Source organism: Triticum aestivum, chromosome 7A (genome assembly GCF_018294505.1).
Source record: "Triticum aestivum cultivar Chinese Spring chromosome 7A, IWGSC CS RefSeq v2.1, whole genome shotgun sequence".
NCBI classification, from domain to species: Eukaryota; Viridiplantae; Streptophyta; class Magnoliopsida; order Poales; family Poaceae; genus Triticum; species Triticum aestivum.
The window spans coordinates 170041984-170061341 of NC_057812.1; the positions used below are offsets into that span (position 1 = coordinate 170041984).

Sequence of the window (19358 nt, forward strand, 5' to 3'; positions counted from 1 at the left end):
TTAGGCAGGAGAGCCGCGTCATCCAGCAATAAGCTAGTTTTATGTTCCTTTTTGGAGAGAAGGCAATGGGTTACCCTTTTTTTTAAGACTGTTTTGAATTTTTTAAAAGTTCTGCTACTTCCTCCGCACGTAATTAGTTGCCGCTCAAACGAATTGAAATACGTCTAGATACATCAGTTTGAGCGGCAACTAATTCTGGACGGAGGAAGTATAAAATTACGGTAAATAAGTATGTCGAAGAGATAGTTTTTATTTCGGTGCGTAAAATTCTAAATTCGGACAGACATTCATCTATGAGGTATGAAAAAATAAATTCAGCACGCACAACAGTTAAACTCACTATTCATTACTTAATTTGTTTTAATACATCGTAAATGAATTTGTGTTTGATCTTCAGATTTCACACCGATGAATGGCAACCATCACTATGCTTTGCCGGCCGAATGGAAGTGTTTCGCCATTGACGTGCACACAAGTACAAAGTTACAAAATAACTGCAAACATATTCATGGAACCCAAGTGGACATCAAGTTCGTACAAATTAGTTTTTTTCTTCTTTTAGGGAGGTTCATACAAATTAGTTACCTGGAGATTAGTAGGAATGTGAGTATCTTGAAGATCAAATTGAGAACCGGATGTCGTAAGGAGTGTAAGTTGTCTGGCGAGACGCAAATAAGCCAACAATAACAACAAAATGTACAAAGTACTAAAAACAAATGTGAAAAGAAATTTCCCAATTTGCAGGCAGTTTCTATACATTTACATCAGGCTCCCATTCTCATTCCAAGAAACATGAAACCTATAACAAATGAAACCGAACGATCACAACATTAATTTCAGGAACCGAACTCACAAGCACACCCCAATCTACAAGTACTTACACAGGACCACAAATAAGCGGGTATCGGAGGACATTTCATCATTTCTTCTTGGCAAATTCCTTAGCTTCCTTCTTTTCTCGCTCCAACTTTTCAAACACCCTGCCATCATAGACCGCCTTCATAGTCTCCTTGTGAAGAAACCCCTCCTTGTCTTTGCACAGTGCATAGAGAAGTCTCCACTCACCGAAGGCGCCCACCCTGCCATGTTTTTAATCCAAAAGCATGATGAGCTTAAAAAAGAGCGTGCTGCTTACATTTTCACATTGTTCACACTCGAGGTGAAGTAATCTTACCGTCCTTTGAAATCTTTAGGGTCCCTGTTTGCTTTAAGCATCTCCCCCAGCTCTTTGCTCGTTAGGGCATCAGGCCTGGTGTGGGCATGCTTCTTGAATATCTCCTCAAACTTTTCAGGAACGAACCTGCAATTTTGATCACAAAACCATAAGTTAGCAACTTTGCACATGCACTCATGTTAATTGTAGAGTATCTGAGTTTGTAGGACTAGGACGTCGTCTAGTTTGAAAAAGAAGCAATATATTCTCTCATCGGTGGCATGAGCATGATCTGTCTGCCCTAGGGCGGTGGGTATGCACGGGAACGTATCTGGTGCACCGACGCAATTGATGCTACCGGTGCACCGAACCCCGTTGCACATTAAAAATTATTCAAAAAAATCTAGAAAAAAATTAGTGCATTGACGCAACATCACTGTAAGTTGTCACAAAAATTCACGTCAAAATTCAAAACATTGCTCGAGATACAAAAATGACAAATTTTACATCAATATGCTAATGGGCCAAAACTGAAGCCCAACTTGTGTTATGTACTATTCAGTGTCAAATTTGTCATTTTTGTATCTTGAGCAATGTTACGAATTTCGATTTGAATTTTTATGACAATATACATTGATGTTGTGTCAATGCACTAATTTTTTTACAGATATTTTCGAACATTTTAGAATGTGCAACGGGGGACCGGTGCACCGGTAGCACTAATTGCTCGGGTGCACCAGATACATTCCCGGGTATGCACATGGTATGGTAGGCTAAGTTAGAGTCGTCGTAGTCGTAGCTACTGTATAAAGTAGTACCTTCCGTTGGTATCGTACACGTCTGTGTCACTCCCATGCTTGCCCTGCTGGATGGTCTTCACGTAGATTGGGAACTTGAAAGCCGGAGGTTTCACGTTCGCCTGCAGCAATATATAAACTCGAGTCGATCAGCACCTCTTTAAGCACGCAAGAAAAATAATAATGGAAGCTAATTTCATGCCACTTGGTTCAGTTTTGACAGATCCCAACTGCTTTGTTGATGTAAGTAGAGTACGTATAAATCTACTTCGCTCCTGCTTCCTTTTCTGGTAAAACTAGCTGGCATCTCTTTCTTTCTTTCATTTGCCGCGAAAGGCAAGGGCTCTGCGGTGCACCATTTGAAAGGAAGCAAACGCCCGCCAAACCCGCCGGAAGGCGCGCGCGAAGCCAAAAAACGGAAAGACAAACGGAAAGCCAGCGGTCCAACTAGTTCGCGTACAGCACCAATTAAGTCATCAACAACAGTGCTGTAGTAGCATCAGGACCAGTACACTACGCGCGCATCTCCGTCTCCGTCATCCACATGGTGGACAGAGAGATCGATCGACCAGCGAGAGGGTTTTTTCGTACGTACGTACCGGTACGGTCTTGGGCGCGAGGAGGCCGTTGATGAGGACGGCGCCGGCGGCGGACACGACGACGCCGCAGCCGATGGCACGCAGCCCTTGGTAGGTCTCGGAGGGGTAGATGATGCCGTCCCTGTTCCGGTCGAAGAAGGCGGCGTGCTTCTGCAGCGGCGTCAGCTCGTGGTTGTACACGTCCGCCATGGAGGACTGCTCCTCCTTCACCTGCTGCTGCTGGCTCTCTGCGGCGTCCGCGGGTTTGGAGCCCATGGGTGGATGGATGGTTTCGGCCGGCCGGCGATCGAGGAGAGGGAGAGAGGGGGGCGGGAGAACGGTGTCGCGGGAGGATCAGCTGGATGTCTCGGTGTGATGTGATGCCAAGGTGACTGACGCGGGGAGAGGGAGAGATGGTGTGTGTCTTGTACCCGGGGAGTTCGTGGGGTATATGTAGTACGCGCTCCAAGCCTCCATCCATGGGTGCCGTGCGCGCGGGCACCAGCCAACCATCGGCCAAGCATGCGAGGCACTTCATTTAATTTCTCCACGATCTCGCTGCTGCTGTTTCCTTAGACTTGGCACCGCCCCACCTTTGGTAGTACTACTAGGGCGTGTTTGGCGCCCGTAGCAGCTGGGGCTGGCTTAGCTGAGACTGGCTCAACTTGATTGTCCCCATCTATACCTCTCGCATTAGGACAACATTTTTGGCACAATGTTTGGTTGCCTGCATTGCCTCGCTCACGCAACTACACGGTATTTAGTTGTATACGCGGGATATGATTAAGTGTGAACACTTACACTTAACGCACACAGTTACACCGTGCCTCGCGATTGCAGCGGACGGTGACCGTGGCGCCGTGTTCGACACGATGACCACGAAGTCTCAGACGAGCGTTCTTGCCGGCGCCGCGGCGAACTGGTTGCTAGCGTCTCTGCCATAGAGAAAGTCCATGCGGGGGAGCATTGAGGCAGAGGACGGGGGAGGAGAAATGCATTGTGTGTCGGACCATGGCGACGGCGGGTGACTGTTGTTGTGGCGCACGCGGCGACACACGTGCACGGAGTCGTGCGCGAGCGACACCGTCGGCGACACGGAGAACTAGTTGCTAGCCTCGTTGTCGCAGAGAAAGTCCGCACGAGACAATGGATAGAGGAGAAGAAATGATCTGCTTACGTCATGGCAGCGTCGGTGCAGTAGGACGAGAGGAAGGAGGCCAAGATAACCAAAGCCGGAGACACACTCTAGTGTAGTAGAGTATTTAATCAAAAACTACCACATTTGCCGGAAAACGTGACGAAAAACTACGACTCTATGATTTTGTGCGAAAAACTACCAAATTTTTCCTAAACCGTGGCAAAAAATTACCAACTCATGAAAGCGCTCGGTTCGCCCGCGCTAACCCCGATTCTGACCGGTTGGGCCCGCGAACAGTTGCCACGCTGGCTAACGGACGGCCGGCGTGCATTGACGGCCGTTAACGGCCCGTCCGCTGTCGGGACGTCGGCTATCGGTCGGGTGCGGTGCGGGTCAAGATCTGATCCGTTCCCCTCTCGCTGCACTCTCTCCGTCCTCTTCCTCTCTCTGAACTAGGTGGCGGCGGCAGCGGCGACGCTGGCGGCGGTGGTTCTGGAGTGGGGCGTCGGCGATATGGGTGGTGGCGGCGGCCGCGACGCTGGCGGCGGTGGCACAAGTTTGGACGTTGCGGGCTTAGTCGACAATTGGTTGGGGAGCAGCAGTTTCTCGACGCAGGCCGGCTCGCAGCAGCAGGAGGCACAGCTCACCCAGTCATCGCTAATGGGTTGCAGGTATGGAAATATCATCTGCTAGGTTAGCTGCTTCAATATGTCAAATTGGTTAGCTGCTCATGAATTGGTTAGCTGCTTCAATCTGGCAAATTAGTAAGATGTGTTTGTTAGAGATTGTTGTGTAGTAAACTGTATTGCACTTGTAGCTCTGTCATTTTCAATTCAATTCATGAGCACCTATTTTCTGCAGTTTTGCTGACAAGAAGTGGAAGATATGGTTTCATTTAGAAGGGAGAAACCCTGTGAAAAGGGGTATATATGAGTCAGATATATCTTTTGTTACTCTACAATCACTCATTGCTAGTGAAGGGTATGGGCAGAGTGATTACATGTACTATGTGAAGGAGGAGGAAATTGGATCTGACAGAGTAAAGTATTTAGGTAATGAAGCTAGTGTTCATGAAATGTTGGAGTTTTTTAATCATGTCAATGTTGTGAACATAAGGGTTGTGAAAGATGTTGAACCTGGAATAAGCACACATGCTATTCAGAATTACATGAACACTCAAGAGAGTTGTTGTGTGCAAAAGGTTGTGGAGCAATCTGAGCTTCAGAATGAGATAGATGATAGAAAGGCTCAGCTTGAGAGGAGCAGGATTCAAAGAGAGGCAAATTTGAACCACTTTAAAGGAGACACTGAAGTGTCTGAATTTTGTTCTGATGATTCAGTTCATTCAGATGGGAGTGCTGAAGCTGTTCAACAAATGGAAATAGAGTGTGCCTCTGAAGAGGAAACAACATTGCAAAGTACTGCTATTGTGAAACATGGGAAGAACCCTGGGCCAACTAGCAGATGTCACAATGAGGTAGAGAAAAAACATTTTGAAGATTGGTTTCCTGAAGCGGATGAGTTTTGTTTTGCTGGTGATGCAGGCATAAGTGATGAGGAAGAAGAAGATGAAGTTGAACTACCATACCTCATGAAGAAGCCAAAGACAAAGAGTAGTAGAAAAAAGATGAAGAAAAGGGTATATTTTGACCCTTCAATTCCCAATTCACATTTACTCTTGTGCAAGAGCTTGTGTTTTGATTTTGTTTACCAGTTCAGAGAAGCATTAAGATATTTTCATATAAGGACTTTGAGGTCTTTTCACTACCGCAGGAACACTCCAACAAGAATTATTGTTTGGTGTTCACAGAGAGAGCATGGATGTGAATTTTGCGTGTGTGCCTCCATGATAGCTCATGAAAGAATATTTTGCATTAAGAAGTGTAACATGGAGCACACTAGTCCAGCATCAGCAGAGAACACAAAGGTTACTACTAAGTGACTTTCCAAAGCAGTTGAGCCTTCTCTTAGAGCAGATCCTAGAGCACCTGTGGATTCACTTATTAAAAACAGCAAAGTCAAGTTTTCAGTTGATGTATCAAAGAGTGTGGCCTATAGGGCAAGGAGGAAGGCTATTAAGGTTGTACAAGGTGACCAGAAGGAGCAGTACTATAGACTGAGGGACTACCTACAAGCAGTTCTTGACACAAACCCTGGTAGCAGGTGTGTAGTTACAACATTTGAGGACCCAGAAAACCCTGACCCAACTCCTAGATTTAAGTACATGTTCTACTGCTTGCATGCATCAAAGCAAGGATTTCTTAATGGTTGCAGGCCCTTTATAGGTAAATCTATAACTGCATTTTGTTCAAAATATCTTGTTGTAATTTTTTGGTAACTAATTTGGGTATGGATGCAGGGCTTGATGGTTGCTTCATCAAGCTAACCACTGGACAGCAAATTCTTACAGCCACAGGAAGAGATGGCAACAACAACATCTACCTCATAGCCATTGGTGTGGTTGATAAGGAAGATTCAGAGAGTTAGACATGGTTCTTAACCCAGCTAAGATGTTGCATTGGAAGTGGAAGCAAATTTGGAACCTACACCATTATTTCTGACAGGCAAAAGGTATGCAACCTATCTTAGCCAGTAGTTCAGATAAATATAGTTATTACTGGCTTTATTTCTTTTTGTTCATGACCATGATTATTAATTTACAATCAGGGTCTTCTTAAGGCTATAAATGAGGTGTTCCCTGATTCCCCTCGGAGATACTACCTCAAGCACATCTATGCAAATTTTCAGTCAGCTGGTTTCAGATGAGCAGAACTAAAAAAGCTAGTAGATAAGGCTAGCTACTCATTCACCAAACATGGCCATGAATTAGCAATGGTAGAGCTTAAAGCAGAGTGTGAGAATGCCTGGAAGTGGCTTACAAAAATTCCAAAGGAGACTTGGTGTAGGTCTTCAATGGATTACAATTGCAAAACTGATCTTGTTGTGAACAACCTTAGTGAGGTTTTCAACAAAATGATCCTTGATGTTAGGGCCAAACCAATTAGAACTATATTTGAAGGAATAAGGACTAAGCAGATGATCAAAAGGCAGAAGACTAGGAAAAAAACAGAGAACAACAGGTGGATGATCACACCCAACTATTCAGAGAAACTAGAGGAGAATAAGAAGTATGCCAAATTTTGTGAGGCACATAAGGCTGGTCCTGACATTTGGCAAGTGTCTAGTAAGGAAAATCAATACTGTGTCAACCTAGCTACTAACTCGTGTGACTGCAGGAGGTGGGACATGACAGGTGTGACATGCAGTCATGTAATAGCAGCAATGAGCAAGATTCACATGCACCCAGAGGACTATGTGCATGAATTTTTCAAAAAACCACTATATATTGAAGCAAACAAAGACATAGTGTACCCTGTCCCTGGTCCTGGATTCTGGCCTGACACCCATACTCAGGATATTGAGCCACCAGTGTTCAAAGAAAAAGTAGGGAAAAAACAAACAGCTAGGAGAAAGGGCCAGTTTGAGGTGCCTGCACCAAAAGACACAAGCAGGATGGGAACAATTACATGCAGAAATTGTGGTCTATAGGGCCATAGATTTACTTACTGTGGGAAAGCTCTAAACCCAAGCCTTCAGATGAGAAAGAACTTACACCAGGTCATTTAAAAATGTTGCATTCTTTGTTTAGTTAATAGTTGTTTAATTATTTTAGGTCTGCAGCAATTGTACTAACTGTTGGGTTTCGTAGCAATTTCAAAAAAAATCCTACGCACACGCAAGATCATGGTGATGCATAGCAACGAGAGGGGGAGAGTGTGATCTACGTACCCTTGTAGATCGACAACAGAAGCGTTAACTTGGTTGATGTAGTCGTACGTCTCCACGGCCCGACCGATCAAGCACCGAAACTACGGCACCTCCCAGTTCTAGCACACGTTCAGCTCGATGACGATCCCCGGACTCTGATCCAGCAAAGTTTCGGGGAAGAGTTCCGTCAGCACGACGGCGTGGTGACGATCTTGATGTACTACCGTCGCAGGGCTTCGCCTAAGCACCGCTACAATATTATCGAGGACTATGGTGGAAGGGGGCACCGCACACGGCTAAGAATATGATCACATGGATCAACTTGTGTCTCTAGGGGTGCCCCTTGCCTCCGTATATAAAGGCTGAAAGGGGGGGGGCTGGCCGGCCAAGAGGAGGCGAGTAGGACTCCCCCTTTCCTAGTTGGAATAGGATTCGCGGAGGGGGGAAAAGAGGAGAGAGAGGAGGATGGGGGGCCGGCCCCCTCTCCTTGTCCTATTCGGACCAAGGGGGGAGGGGCGCGTGGCCCATCTATGGCCACCTCTCCTCTCTTCCACTAAGGCCCATATACCTCCCGGGGGGTTCGGGTAACCTCCCGGTACTCCGATAAAATCCCGATTTCATCCGGAACACTTCCGATATCCAAACATAGGCTTCCAATATATCAATCTTTATGTCTCGGCCATTTCGAGACTCCTCTTCATGTCCGTGATCACATCCGGGACTCCGAACAAACTTTGGTACATCAAAATGTATAAACTCATAATATAACTGTCATCGTAACCTTAAGCGTGCGGACCCTACGGGTTCGAGAACAATGTAGACATGACCGAGACACGTCTCCGGTCAATAACCAATAGCGGAACCTGGATGCTCATATTGGCTTCTACATATTCTACGAAGATCTTTTATCGGTCAGACCGCATAACAACATACGCTGTTCCCTTTGTCATCGGTATGTTACTTGCCCGAGATTCGATCGTCGGTATCCCATACCTAGTTCAATCTCGTTACCGGCAAGTCTCTTTACTTGTTCCATAATACATCATCCCGCAACTAACTCATTAGTTGCAATGCTTGCAAGGCTTCAGTGATGTGCATTACCGAGAGGGCCCAGAGATACCTCTCCGACAATCAGAGTGACAAATCCTAATCTCGAAATACGCCAACCCAACATGTACCTTTGGAGACACCTGTAGAGCTCCTTTATAATCACCCAGTTACGTTGTGACATTTGGTAGCACACAAAGTGTTCCTCCGGCAAACGGGAGTTGCATAATCTCATAGTCATAGGAACATGTATAAGTCATGAAGAAAGCAATAGCAACATACTAAACGATCGGGTGCTAAGCTAATGGAATGGGTCATGTCAATCAGATCATTCAACTAATTATGTGATCCCGTTAATCAAATGACAACTCTTTGTCCATGGTTAGGAAACATAACCATCTTTGATTAACGAGCTAGTCAAGTAGAGGCATACTAGTGACACTCTGTTTGTCTGTGTATTCACACATGTATTATGTTTCCGGTTAATACAATTCTAGCATGAATAATAAAATTTTATCATGATATAAGGAAATAAATAATAACTTTATTATTGCCTCTAGGGCATATTTCCTTCACTAACTATCTTAATTCTATCATGCAGGAGAATAGAGAAATTTTTAGGGGTTCCTCTAGTGCTAGTCACCCACCTCCAGAACCACCACATCAACACCAAACTTCACATATGCCAGCCTCATCTGCTCCACCTCCTCATCGGCCAAACATATTATATGTTGTCCGCCACGTCGTTTGTTCAGCGTGCGTTGCAGCCGGCATCGTGGTGAGCGTATGTTGAGTATACCTAGCCGTTTCGGATTCTACGACTTTAATACGTGTCCACCCACCACGCTCTCTGCTCACTCGCCCACTCGCCGCTCGCACCGCCCACTCCACTTCCCCCTCTCTCCTGTCAAAATCGCCGCCGACAACCACTGCCACGGCCGTCACCATGGACTGGCAGCTGGCCATCGAAGCACTCACCGACAACAACCAGGAGATGCATGCATAGTACAGGGAGATCGTGCGCTGGTTCCCCGGTATGGCGATGCTGAGGAACCACGCCCGCGGCCTCGTCAAGGTGATGACAGCTGCTGAAAAGCAGCGCGCCTTCCCTGCCGGCCGCTGAAGGAAATATGCCCTAGAGGCAATAATAAAGTTATTATTTATTTCCTTATATCATGATAAATGTTTATTATTCATGCTAGAATTGTATTAACCGGAAATATAATACATGTGTGAATACATAGACAAACAGAGTGTCGCTAGTATGCCTCTACTTGACTAGCTCGTTAATCGAAGATGGTTATGTTTCCTAACCATGAACAAAAGAGTTGTTATTTGATTAACGGGATCACATCATTAGAAGAATGATGTGATTGACTTGACCCATTCCGTTAGCTTAGCACTCGATCGTTTAGTATGTTGCTATTGCTTTCTTCATGACTTATACATGTTCCTATGACTATGAGATTATGCAACTCCCGTTTGCCGGAGGAACACTTTGTGTGCTACCAAACGTCACAACGTAACTGGGTGATTATAAAGGAGCTCTATAGGTGTCTCCAAAGGTACATGTTGGGTTGGCGTATTTCGAGATTAGGATTTATCACTCCGATTGTCGAAGAGGTATCTCTGGGCCCTCTCGGTAATGCACATCACATAAGCCTTGTAAGCATTGCAACTAATGAGTTAGTTGCGAGATGATGTATTACGGAACGAGTAAAGAGACTTGCCGGTAACGAGATTGAACTAGGTATTGAGATACCGACGATCGAATCTCGGGCAAGTAACATACCGATGACAAAGGGAACAACGTATGTTGTTATTCGGTCTGACCGATAAAGATCTTCGTAGAATATGTAGGAGCCAATATGAGCATCCAGGTTCCGTTATTGGTTATTGACCGAAGACGTGTCTCGGTCATGTCTACATTGTTCTCGAACCCGTAGGGTCCGTACGCTTAAGGTTTCGATGACAGTTTATTATGAGTTTATGAGTTTTGATGTACCGAAGGAGTTAGGAGTCCCAGATGAGATCAGGGACATGACGAGGAGTCTCAAAATGGTCGAGACGTAAAGATCAATATATTGGACGACTATATTCGGACATCGGAAATGTTCCGAGTGATTTGGGTATTTTTCGGAGTACCGGGGAGTTACAGGAATACGGGAGAAGAAGTATATGGGCCTTATTGGGCTTTAGGGGAGAGGGAGAGGCAGGCCGCGCGCCCCCCAAGGCCTAATCCGAATTGGACTAAGGGGAGGGGCTGCGGCCCCTCCTTCCTTCTCTTCCCTCTTCACCTTCCTTGTCTCCTACTCCTACTACATGGAAGGACTCCTAGTTGGACTAGGAAAGGGGGAATCCTACTCCCGGTGGGTGTAGGACTCCCCTAGGGCGCGCCATAGAGAGGGCCGGCCCTTCCCTCCTCCACTCCTTTATATACGAGGGCAGGGGGCACCCCATAGACACACAAGTTGATCCTCGTGATCGTTTTCTTAGCCGTGTGCGGTGCCCCCCTCCACCATACTCCTCGATAATATTGTAGCGGTGCTTAGGCGAAGCCCTGCGACGGTAGAACATCAAGATCATCACCACGCCGTCGTGCTGACGGAACTCTTCCTTGACACTTTGCTGGATCGGAGTCCGGGGATCGTCATCGAGCTGAACGTGTGCTAGAACTCGAAGGTGCCGTAGTTTCGGTGCTTGATCGGTCGGGCCATGAAGACGTACGACTACATCAACCGCATTGTCATAACGCTTCCGCTTCCGGTCTACGAGGGTACGTAGACAACACTCTCCCCTCTCGTTGCTATGCATCACCATGATCTTGCGTGTGCGTAGGAAATTTTTGAAATTACTACGTTACCCAACAGTGGCAACCGAGCCTAGGTTTTATGTGTTGATGTTATATGCATGAGTAGAACACAAGTGAGTTGTGGGCGATATAAGTCATACTGCTTACCAGCATGTCATACTTTGGTTCGGCGGTATTGTTGGACGAAGCGGCCCGGACCGACATTACGCGTACGCTTATGCGAGACCGGTTCTCCCGACGTGCTTTGCACAAAGGTGGCTAGCGGGTGTCAGTTTCTCCAACTTTAGTTGAACCGAGTGTGGCTACGCCCGGTCCTTGCGAAGGTTAAAACAGCACCAACTTGACAAACTATCATTGCGGTTTTTGATGCGTAGGTAAGAATGGTTCTTGCTAAGCCCGTAGCAGCCACGTAAAACTTGCAACAACAAAGTAGAGGACGTCTAACTTGTTTTTGCAGGGCATGTTGTGATGTGATATGGTCAAGATGTGATGAGATATAAGTTGTTGTATGAGATGATCATGTTTTGTTGAAGTTATCGGCAACTGGCAACATCCTTATGGTTGTCTCTTCATTGCATAAGATGCAAGTGCCCAATAATTGCTTTACTTTATCGCTATGCGATAGCAAATAGTTGCAAGAGCAATTGTTGGCGAGACGACCACGTGACGATACATTGATATAGATCAAGATGATGGAGATCATGGTGTCATACCGGTGACGATAGAGATCATGACAGTACTTTGGAGATGGAAATCAAAGGCGCAAGATGATGATGGCCATATCATGTCACATATTTTGATTGCATATGATATTTATCTTTTATACATCTTATTTTGCTTAGTTTGACGGTAGCATTTTAAGATGATCTCTCACTAATTAGCAAGAAGTGTTCTCTCTCAGTATGCACCGTTGCGAAAGTTCTTCGTGCTGAGACACCACGTGATGATCGGGTGTGATAGGCTCTACGTTCAAATACAACGGGTGCAAAACAGTTGCACACACGGAAAACTCAGGTTATACTTAACGAGCCAAGCATATACAGATATGGCCTCGGAACACGGAGACCGAAAGGTCGAGCGTGAATCATATAGTAGATATGATCAACATAGTGATGTTCACCAATGAAACTACTCCATCTCACGTGATGATCGGACATGGTTTAGTTGATTTGGATCACGTAATCACTTAGAGGATTAGAGATATGTCTATCTAAGTGGGAGTTCTTAAGTAATATGATTAAAATTGAACTTAAATTTATCATGAACTTAGTCCTGATAGTATTTTGCAAATTATGTTGTAGATCAATAGCTCGCCTTGTTGCTTCCCTATGTTTATTTTGATATGTTCCTAGAGAAAATTGTGTTGAAAGATGTTAGTAGCAATGATGCGGATTGGATCCGTGATCTGAGGTTTATCCTCATTGCTACACAGAAGAATTATGTCCTTGATGCACCGCTAGGTGACAGACCTATTGCAGAAGCAGATGCAGACGTTATGAACGTTTGGCTAGCTCAATATGATGACTACTTGATAGTTTAGTGCACCATGCTTAATGGCTTAGAATCGGGACTTCAAAGACGTTTTGAACGTCATGGACCATATGAGATGCTCCAGGAGTTGAAGTTAATATTTCAAGAAAATACCCGAGTTGTGAGATATGAAGTCTCCAACAAGTTCTATAGCTAAAAGATGGAGGAGAATCGCTCAACAAGTGAGCATGTGCTCAGATTGTCTGGGTACTACAATCGCTTGAATCAAGTGGGAGTTAATCTTCCAGATAAGATAGTGATTGACAGAATTCTCTAGTCACCATCACCAAGTTAGTAAAACTTCGTGATGAACTATAGTATGCAAGGGATGACGAAAACGATTCCCAGGCTCTTCATGATGAAATCGATGAAGGTAGAAATCAAGAAAGAGCATCAAGTGTTGATGGTTGACAAGATCACTAGTTTCAAAAAAAGGGCAAAGGAAAAAAGGGGAACTTCAAGAAGAACAGTAAGCAAGTTGCTGCTCAAGTGAAGAAGCTCAAGTCTGGTCCTAAGCCTGAGACTAAGTGCTTCTACTGCAAAGGGACTGGTCACTGGAAGCGGAACTACCCCAAGTGATTGGCCGATAAGAAGGATGGCAAAGTGAACATAAGTATATTTGATATACATATTATTGATGTGTACTTTACTAGTGTTTATAGCAACCCCTCAGTATTTGATACTAGTTCAGTTGCTAAGATTAGTAACTCGAAACGGGAGTTGCAGAATAAACAGAGACTAGTTAAGGGTGAAGTGACGATGTGTATTGGAAGTGGTTCCAAGATTGATATGATCATCATCGCACACTCCCTATACTTTCGGGATTAATGTTGAACCTAAATAAGTGTTATTTGGTGTTTGCGTTGAGCATAAATATGATTTGATCATGTTTATTTTAATATGGTTATTCATTTAAGTAAGAAAATAAATTGTTGTTCTGTTTACATGAATAAAACCTCATATGGTTACACACCCAATGAAAATAGTTCATTGGATCTCGATCCTAGTGATACACATAATCATAATATTGAAACCAAAAGATGCAAAGTTAATAATGATAGTGCAACTTATTTGTGGCACTGCCGTTTAGGTCATATTGGTGTAAAGTGCATGAAGAAATTCCATACTGATGGGCTTTTGGAATCACTTGATTATGAATCAGTTGATGCTTGCGAACCATGCCTCATGGGCAAGATGACCAAGACTCCGTTCTTCGGAACAATGGAGCGAGCAACAGATTTGTTGGAAATCATACATACTGATGTATGTGGTCCGATGAATATTGAGGCTCGCGACAGGTATCATTATTTTCTGATCTTCACAGATGATTTGAGCAGATATGAGTATATCTACTTGATGAAATATAAGTCTGAAACATTTGAAAAGTTCAAATAATTTCAGGGTGAAGTGGAAAATCATCGTGACAAGAAAATAAGATTTCTACAATCTGATCGCGGAGACAGATATTTGAGTTACGAGTTTGGTCTTCAATTAAAACATTGTGGAATAGTTTCACAAACTCATGCCACCTGGAACACCACAGCATAATGGTGTGTCCGATCGTCATAACCGTACTTTATTGGATATAGTGCAATCTATGATGTCTCTTACCGATCTACCACTATCGTTTGGGGGTTATGCATTAGAGACAGCTACATTCACGTTAAAAAGGGAACCATCTAAATCCGTTGAGACAACACAATCTGAATTATGGTTTGGCAAGAAACCAAAGTTGTCATTTCTTAAAGTTTTGGGTTGTGATACTTATGTGAAAAAGTTTCATCCTGATAAGCTCAAACCCAAATCGAAGAAATATGTCTTCATAGGATACCCAAAGGAGACTGTTGGGTACACCTTCTATCACAGATCCGAAGGCAAGACATTCGTTGCTAAGAATGGATCCTTTCTAGAGAAGGAGTTTCTCTCGAACGAAGTGAGTGGGAGGAAAGTAGAAAACTTGATAAGGTAATTGTACCTTCTCCCTTATTGGAAAGTAGTTCATCACAGAAATCTGTTCTTGAGACTACTACACCAATTAGTGAGGAAGCTAATGATGATGATCATGTAACTTCATATCAAGTTACTACCGAATCTCATAGGTAAACCAGAGTGAGATCCGCACCAGAGTGGTACGGTAATCCTGTTTTGGAAGTCATGTTACTAGGCCATGACGAACTTGCGAACTATGAGGAAGCGATGATGAGCCCAGATTCCACGAAATGGTTTGAGGCCATGAAATCTGAGATATGATCCATGTATGAGAACAAAGTATGGACTTTGATGGATTTGCCCGATGATCGGCAAGCCATAGAAAATAAATGGATCTTCAAGAGGAAGACGAACGATGATAGTAGTGTTACTATCTACAAAGCTAGACTTGTCGAAAAAGGTTTTTGACAAAGTTCAAGGTGTTGACTACGATGACATTTTCTCACTCGTAGCGATGCTAAAGTCTGTCCAAACCATATTAGCAATTGCCACATTTTTATGAAATCTGGCAAATGGATAAACAAAACTACATTCCTTAATGGATTTAAAGAAGAGTTGTATGATGCAACCAAAAGGTTTTGTCAATCCTAAAGGTGCTAACAAAATATGCAAGCTCCAGCGATCCATCTATGGACTGGTGCAAGCATCTCGGAGTTGGAATATACGCTTTGATAAGTTGATCAAAGCATATAGTTTTATACAGACTTGCGGTTAAGCCTGTATTTACAAGAAAGTGAGTGGGAGCACTACAACATTTCTGATAAGTATATGTGTATGACATATTGTTGATCGGAAATAATGTAGAATTATTCTGCAAAGCATAAAGGAGTGTTTGAAATGATTTTTTCAAAGAAAACCTCGGTGAAGCTGCTTACATATTGAGCATCAAGACCTATAGAGATAGATCAAGACGCTTGATAAGTTTTTTCAATGAGTACATACCTTGACAAGATTTTGAAGTAGTTCAAAATGGAACAGTCAAAGAAAGAATTCTTGCCTGTGTTACAAGGTGTGAAATTGAGTAAGACTCAAAGCCCGACCACGACAGAAAATAGAATGAGAATGAAAGTCATTCCCTATGCCTTGGCCATAGGTTCTATAAAGTATATCATGCTGTGTACCAGACCTATTGTATACCCTACACTAATTTTGGCAAGGGAGTACAATAGTGATCTAGGAGTAGATCACTTGACAGCGGTCAAAAATTATCCTTAGTGGAATAAGGATATGTTTCTCGATTATGGAGGTGACAAAAGGTTCGTCGTAAAAGGGTTACGTCGACACAAGTTTTGGCACTCATCCAGATGACTCTTAGTCTTCATCTGGATACATATTGAAAGTGGGAGCAATTAGCTAAAGTAGCTCCGTGCAAAGCATTGTAGACATAGAAAATTGCAAAATACTTACGGGTCTGAATATGGCAGATCCGTTAACTAAACTTCTCTCACAGGCAAAACATGATCACACCTTAGTACTCTTTGGGTGTTAATCACATAGCAATGTGAACTAGATTACTGACTCTAGTAAACCCTTTGGGTATAGGTCACATGACAATGTGAACTATGGGTGTTAATCACATGGTGATGTGAACTATTAGTGTTGAATCACATGGCGATGTGAACTAGATTATTGACTCTAGTGCAAGTGGGAGACTGAAGGAAATATGCCCTAGAGGCAATAATAAAGTTATTATATATTTCCTTATATCATGATAAATCTTTATTATTCATGCTAGAATTGTATTAACCGGAAACATAATACATGTGTCAATACATAGACAAACAGAGTGTCACTAGTATGCCTCTACTTGACTAGCTCGTTAATCGAAGATGGTTATGTTTCCTAACCATGAACAAAAGAGTTGTTATTTGATTAACGGGATCACATCATTAGAAGAATGATGTGATTGACTTGACCCATTCCGTTAGCTTAGCACTCGATCGTTTAGTATGTTGCTATTGCTTTCTTCATGACTTATACATGTTCCTATGACTATGAGATTATGCAACTCTCGTTTGCCGGAGGAACACTTTGTGTGCTACCAAACGTCACAACGTAACTGGGTGATTATAAAGGAGCTCTACAGGTGTCTCCAAAGGTACATGTTGGGTTGGCGTATTTCGAGATTAGGATTTGTCACTCCGATTGTCGGAGAGGTATCTCTGGGCCCTCTCGGTAATTCACATCACATAAGCCTTGCAAGCATTGCAACTAATGAGTTGGTTGTGAGATGATGTATTACGGAACGAGTAAAGAGACTTGCCGGTAACGAGATTGAACTAGGTATTGAGATACCGACGATCGAATCTCGGGCAAGTAACATACCGATGACAAAGGGAACAACGTATGTTGTTATGCGGTCTGACCGATAAAGATCTTCGTAGAATATGTAGGAGCCAATATGAGCATCCAGGTTCCGCTATTGGTTATTGACTGGAGACGTGTCTCGGTCATGTCTACATTGTTCTCGAACCCGTAGGGTCCGCACGCTTAAGGTTTCGATGACTGTTATATTATGAGTTTATGAGTTTTGATGTACCGAAGGAGTTCGGAGTCCCGGATGAGATCGGGGACATGACGAGGAGTCTCGAAATGATCGAGACGTAAAGATCGATATATTGGACGACTATATTCGGACATCGGAAAGGTTCCGAGTGGTTCGGGTATTTTTCGGAGTACCGGGGAGTTACAGGAATACAGGAGAAGAAGTATATGGGCCTTATTGGGCTTTAGGGGAGAGGGAGAGGCAGGCCGCGCGGCCCCCCAAGGCCTAGTCCGAATTGGACTAAGGGGAGGGGCTGCGCCCCCTCCTTCCTTCTCTTCCCTCTTCCCCTTCCTTGTCTCCTACTCCTACTACATGGAAGGACTCCTAGTTGGACTAGGAAAGGGGGAATCCTACTCCCGGTGGGAGTAGGACTCCCCTAGGGCGCGCCATAGAGAGGGCCGGCCCTTCCCTCCTCCACTCCTTTATATACGGGCGCAGGGGGCACCCCATAGACACACAAGTTGATCCTCGTGATCGATTTCTTAGTCGTGTGCGGTGCCCCCCTCCACCATACTCCTCGATAATATTGTAGTGGTGCTTACGCGAAGCCCTGCGACGGTAGAACATCAAGATCATCACCACGCTGTCGTGCTGACGGAACTCTTCCTCGACACTTTGCTAGATCGGAGTCCGGGGATCGTCATCGAGCTGAACGTGTGCTAGAACTCGGAGGTGCCGTAGTTTCGGTGCTTGATCGGTCGGGCCGTGAAGACGTACGACTATATCAACCGCGTTGTCATAACGCTTCCGCTTCCGGTCTACGAGGGTACGTAGACAACACTCTCCCCTCTCGTTGATATGCATCACCATGATCTTGCGTGTGCGTAGGAAATTTTTGAAATTACTACGTTACCCAACAGCCGCACCATCCCGCCGCCGACCATTCTGCTGTGGGCGATGCGCGAGGTGCATCGCTCCCCCGACCCCGTGCAGCGCGCCCGATGGTGGATGTACCGCTCATCCACCACGCCGCCGGCCGCCGCGTACCACGTCACCCACGTCGTCCTCGCGCTCCCAGCCCCAATCAACAACGCCTACTAGGAGAGGCACAATCCATGGGTCCTTGGGCCCTCTGACGACTCTGACGGCGAGTCTTTAGACGACGAGTCCTCTGACAACGAGTCCAGTGAAGATGATGAGGAGGAGGAGTCTGACGAATCTGACGACGAGGTGGATGAGGTCCTCGTCCTCTCCGGCGACGAGCCTGAAGTGCAGCTGCTGGCTCCCGTCTTCGATGCCATGGAGGGGGACAGGAACCTCCCAATCCATGTGGATGCGCTGCCGGAGGTCGATCTCCCAGACGGCGTCGTCGTGAAGCAAGAACAAGATGGCGGCGAGGAAGATGTGGTGGAGCCGGCGCCGGGCAAGAAGAAGAGGGCGGCTGTGAATGCAGTGCGCCGCTCCCAGCGCCTGAAGATGCTGAAGAAGGAGGAGTGAAGTGCTGCCTTCATTTACTTCAGTGCAAAAAAATTCAGTTTCGTCAGTCCCGAACTTTCGTAAGTTCAGTAAGTTCCTAGGTTCAGTTTCGTCAGACACTATCTACTACTAGTTGTTATCTATATCAGGCACTATCTACTACTAGTTGCTTTCTATGTCAGACTATGAATGGCAGTACTATCTATCTATGTCAGACTATCTATATATGTTACTTGCTACTTGCTACATATGTTAAGTTATTTGTCACACTATCTAAGCTACTTGCTATATATGTTACTTGCTACTTGCCACTTCCAACTATGTCACTACTGTCAGCTATCCACACATGATATATGCAGAGTAAAGCAGCCTCATCATAGATAAAACATTCTTACTTACTTAACTTAGCATGAGTACTCACTTAGCATAGTAGGTCTTAACATAATAGTCATTACATCATAGATAAAACCAACTAGTTCTTAAAGCATAACAATACCTTCCTCCCTCATACCATTCTGAAAGCACATGAAACTTTCCCAAAATATACACCTAACATGCATGACATTCCAAGGCCAGCTATATATA

General features: G+C 44.6%; 1 protein-coding gene across 1 annotated transcript; it reads right to left on the reverse strand.

Annotated features, from left to right (window-relative positions):
* Window positions 1-719: 719 nt before the first annotated feature.
* LOC123150941 (probable peroxygenase 5) lies at window positions 720-2936 on the reverse strand. The gene is made up of 4 exons (XM_044570739.1): window positions 2550-2936; window positions 1972-2072; window positions 1175-1300; window positions 720-1079 (listed from the first exon to the last, which is right to left on the reverse strand). The coding sequence occupies exons 1-4, from the start codon at window positions 2802-2804 to the stop codon at window positions 920-922; spliced, it is 642 nt and encodes a 213-aa protein (XP_044426674.1). The 5' UTR covers window positions 2805-2936; the 3' UTR covers window positions 720-919.
* Window positions 2937-19358: the final 16422 nt, after the last annotated feature.

Coding starts and splice junctions, on each gene's coding strand:
- LOC123150941 (XM_044570739.1), bottom strand. CDS start 2,804: ATGGGCTCCAAACCCGCGGACGCCGCAGAGAGCCAGCAGCAGCAGGTG. Junction 2,073..2,549: donor TCGCGCCCAAGACCGTACCG/GTACGTACGTAC, acceptor ATATTGCTGCAG/GCGAACGTGAAACCTCCGGC. Junction 1,080..1,174: donor CCTAAAGATTTCAAAGGACG/GTAAGATTACTT, acceptor AAAACATGGCAG/GGTGGGCGCCTTCGGTGAGT.